This window comes from Coregonus clupeaformis, unplaced genomic scaffold, assembly GCF_020615455.1.
Source record: "Coregonus clupeaformis isolate EN_2021a unplaced genomic scaffold, ASM2061545v1 scaf0652, whole genome shotgun sequence".
Lineage (NCBI taxonomy): Eukaryota > Metazoa > Chordata > Actinopteri > Salmoniformes > Salmonidae > Coregonus > Coregonus clupeaformis.
Genome location: NW_025534107.1, coordinates 13,794 through 17,821, shown reverse-complemented (window position 1 = coordinate 17,821; position 4,028 = coordinate 13,794). Strand labels below are relative to the sequence as shown.

Genomic DNA, 4,028 nt, shown 5'->3' with positions numbered 1-4,028 from the left:
AGGGGGGTGACGTGAGAAAACTTGGGAAGGTTGAACACCAGACGGGCTGCGGCATTCATCTGGGACATCTGGGAAACATCTGGGAAAGCGAGAGAGCGGGGCCTCCCTCACTTACGTTTCACTGAAACACTCAAATATAACTCTCCCAACTTCCACTTTAGAAATTATAATTGTTGTAAACTACAGTGGTTCAATGTTTTCTAGGAATAGACTCTAACTTAGTTTATTCAGCTAGCTAACTTGGTACAGTATTCTTCCGTGAAAACCACCCAGGCACCGTATCCTATGACGCCATAGCTAACTAGCATGCTAGTTTCCAATAACACTGTTTAGCACCAATACTCGGTTACAACAAACTACCAATAGTGTGTTAACACGCTAAATGCTAAACACTGTTTGTGAGCATGACTGGGCATGGGGCAGGTCGATGGCCAGTGATCTTGACCCTTGACCTTGACGGTATGGCCAAGGCTCCCCTGGGAGTCCTCAATCGATTGGAGGTCAACAAACAGACATCGTGAAGGCAACCACCCAAAGGTCAAGGGTCACATTCTACAACCCCTATGAACAGAAATACAGATCATACAGGTTGATGAGTGTGCTCCAAGGGAGCTCCAGGTAGTTAAGGTTTCATTTCCCATGACTGCTCTTGCTATTACAGTTCCCCTAGCCTGTACATAATCCCATTCATATCTGGTAGTGTAATAGTACAATCAATATAATTCATATGTTGAAGCATAAAAATGAATACAATCTAAAATATTAATATCAGTCTAAAGTCATTTGATAGCAAGCTAATTATTTTGAATCAAATAAATATTAATATTATGGAAAGATTATCAAAATATCATCCAAAGATGATCAAGAACATGTGAACTCAACAAGGCCTATGCGTAACAGCAATTGCGCTGTGTTCCACACACTCCTTTAACTGTTAGAAATACATTTGCATGTTTTATTTTTGCCAGAAATCACAGCGTGTGTGTGTGTGTGTGTTCACACAGCCTCCCCTGTTAACGATGGCAGCACCTGACTGATTCCAGGCTGGGGTTCTGATCTTTCCTCTTTTAAGCAGCGACACACTGAGTTACAGACATTCAGGCAGAGAAACCCTTTCTAGAAGTGAAGTCTCTCTTCATAGATGATCTAATATTTCCAGGGGCAGTGAAGTGTCACTCTCTCTCTCTCTCTCTGTCTCTCTCTCTCTCTCTCTCTCTCTCTCATTTGTCCTTTATTCTTCTGAGCGACAGCTACAAACAGGCATCATCTCGTCGGGTTATCAAGCCACGCTTCTTCCCTTCAGTTCGGGATGCGATCCACACTACTTATGAGACACTTGTCCCGATTTGAACCTTGTCGCCTTTCAAATATGGCGGCCGCTGTGATCAAAGTCACCCTCTCCCCGCCTCTTTAAAACAGCAGAACACTCTGAGAAACAAAAGATGCGGTGGCGCGTTGAGAAAATAGGCTTTTGGTGTCTCGTCGTCGTACTAATTAAACTTTTTGAAGGGAAAAGAACAGCAGAAGCTCAGCAAACAAGTTTCACTCAGCAGGACATATAGACCTGTAGACGCTGAGGTCACTACAGAGAAATTAGGATGTATCAGCTAATGTCCACCCACTCTACCACCACCATCACTATCTCAATCTCTCTGACATGCATTTTATACTGTTTATTTCACTTTTGTTTATTATCTATTTCACTTGCTTTGGCAATGGAAACATGTTTCCCATGCCAATAAAGCCCTTTGAATTGAATTGAATTGAATTGAATTGAAAGAGAGAGAGAGAGAGAGAGAGAGAGAGAGAGAGAGAGAGAGAGAGAGAGAGAGAGGAGTGAGAGAGAGAGAGAGAGAGAGAGAGAGAGAGAGAGAGAGAGAGAGAGAGAGAGAGAGAGAGAGAGAGAGAGAGAGAGAGAGAGAGAGAGAGAGAGAGAGAGAGAGAGAGAGAGAGAGAGAGAGAGAGAGAGAGAGAGAGAGAGGAGGGTGTTAGAGGAGGGAGGAGCTTCAACTAAGGAAGACAGATCATTTCAGAAACACCCTGCTGTCAAACGAGTAGCTGACAGACAAGCTGTTGTGGACCTGTGCTAGCTGGTAGCATAGTCAAGTAACTTTAACAGTATAGTAATGAAGATACTCTATGTTATCTCCTGCTGTCTCCTCTCAGGTGAGTTCTGTCTGTCTGCCTGTCTGCCTTCCTGTCTGTCTGTATCAGTTTCTATACTACTGTCTGGATCATATAGTACAGAAGGTATAAGATATGTATTTGTCTGTAAGGAGCAAGAAAGATTTACAGTTCTGAGTAGGGTTGAAGTAAGATTTGTGCAGGGTTAAAGTAAGAAAGGCAGGGTTAAAGGAAGATGTGTTAAAGTATGATTTGCACGGTTAAAGTATGATTTGTAGATGGTTTAAGTAAAGATTTGTGCTTGGTTAAAGTATGATTTCTGCAGGGTTAAAGTAAGATTTATGCGGGGTTAAAGTAAGATTTTAGCAGGTTAATGTATATCTCACAGGTCATCAGTTGTGACTGTACTGTGTGTTTCTGTTTGACAGCTCTGTGTGTTGTGGAGTCAGCTGTCATTAATGTGAAGGATGTGGTGGGAGGACAAGTCACTGTGGGCTGCTCATTCACATTGGCAGGGAACACCATCAAACGCTTCTGCAAGGGGACATGTTCTGATGAAGACATTCTGGTTCAAACTAATGGGAGAAAGAATGTATCTCAAGGTAGATACAGTATAGAAGACAACAGAGATGGAGTCTTCTATGTGACCATCAAGAACCTGAAGATGTCAGACTCTGGGACCTACTGGTGTGGAGTGGACAGATTTATAAAGGACACATACCAAGAGGTGCGTCTCATAGTTACAGATGGTAAGTTAACAAGAGTTAACACTCTGTGGTATTTCACCCTGTAGATATGGGAGTTTATCAAAATTGGATTTGTTTTCGAAGTCTTTGTGGGTGTGTGTAATCTGAGGGAAACGTGTCTCTGTCATAATGTGAGGTGTAGGTGGGGTTGAAGTCAGGCGCAGGACACCGAGGCTTAGTCCAAAATGTTTACTAAAGTCCAAAAATTGAACAAAGTACAAACACTATGCACGGCCACAAAACAAACAAGGTGGCGACTAAGCGCAATTACGCACACACAAGCGTAATTAAAAAAATACACAAAACACGACACGAAACACAAGACGACTGGCGAAAACAACACACAACTAATCCATACAAACACAGGGAACTTATAGGACAAGTAATCAACGCAAACCAGACACAGGTGCAACGGACAGACAAAAGCAATCGCACATGAAACATCCAACGGTGGCAGCTAGTACTCCGGGGACGGCGAACGCCTTTGCCTGCCCGAACCAGGAGGAGGAGCAGTCTCGGCGAAACCGTGACAGTACCCCCCCTTGACGCCGCGGCTCCAGCCGTGCGCCGACCCCGACCTCGGGGACGGCCAGGAGGACGCGGACCCGGGCGCGTGGGATGCCCATGGTGGAACTCTGTCAGGAGGGATGGATCGAGGATGTCCCTCCTGGGCACCCAGCACCGTTCCTCCGGACCGTACCCTCCCACTCCACGAGATATTGGAGACCACTCCTCCGGCGCCTGGAGTCCAAGATGGTCCGGACCCTGTACGCCGGGGCCCCCTCGATGTCCAAAGGGGCGGAGGGGTCTCTCCTATCTCCTCTTCTTGGAGTGGGCCAGCTACCACCGGCCTGAGAAGAGACACATGGAACGAGGGGTTAATATTTTTGTACTCAATAGGCAGTTGTAATCTGTAACACACCTCGTTCAATCTTCTCAGGACTTTGAAGGGGCCCCCACAAACCGCCGACCCAGCTTCCGACAGGGCAGGCGGAGGGGCAGGTTTCGAGTCGAGAGCCAGACTCGATCTCCCGGTGCGTACACCGGCCCCTCACTGCGGTGGCGATCGGCGCTCGCCTTGTGTTGACGGATGGCACGCTGCAGATGGACATGGGCAGCGTCCCACGTCTCCTCCGAGCGCCGAATCCACTGCGTCCA

General features: G+C 46.3%; 1 protein-coding gene across 1 annotated transcript; it reads left to right on the top strand.

Moving 5' to 3' along the window:
* Positions 1 to 2,073: 2,073 nt before the first annotated feature.
* LOC121559806 (CMRF35-like molecule 5) lies at positions 2,074 to 2,873 on the top strand (the record flags this gene model as incomplete). The annotated part of the gene is made up of 2 exons (XM_041872892.2): positions 2,074 to 2,166; positions 2,553 to 2,873. Coding segments are annotated over exons 1-2 (361 nt in total), but the record flags the coding sequence as incomplete, so codon positions are not given.
* Between the last annotated feature and the right edge of the window lie 1,155 nt (positions 2,874 to 4,028).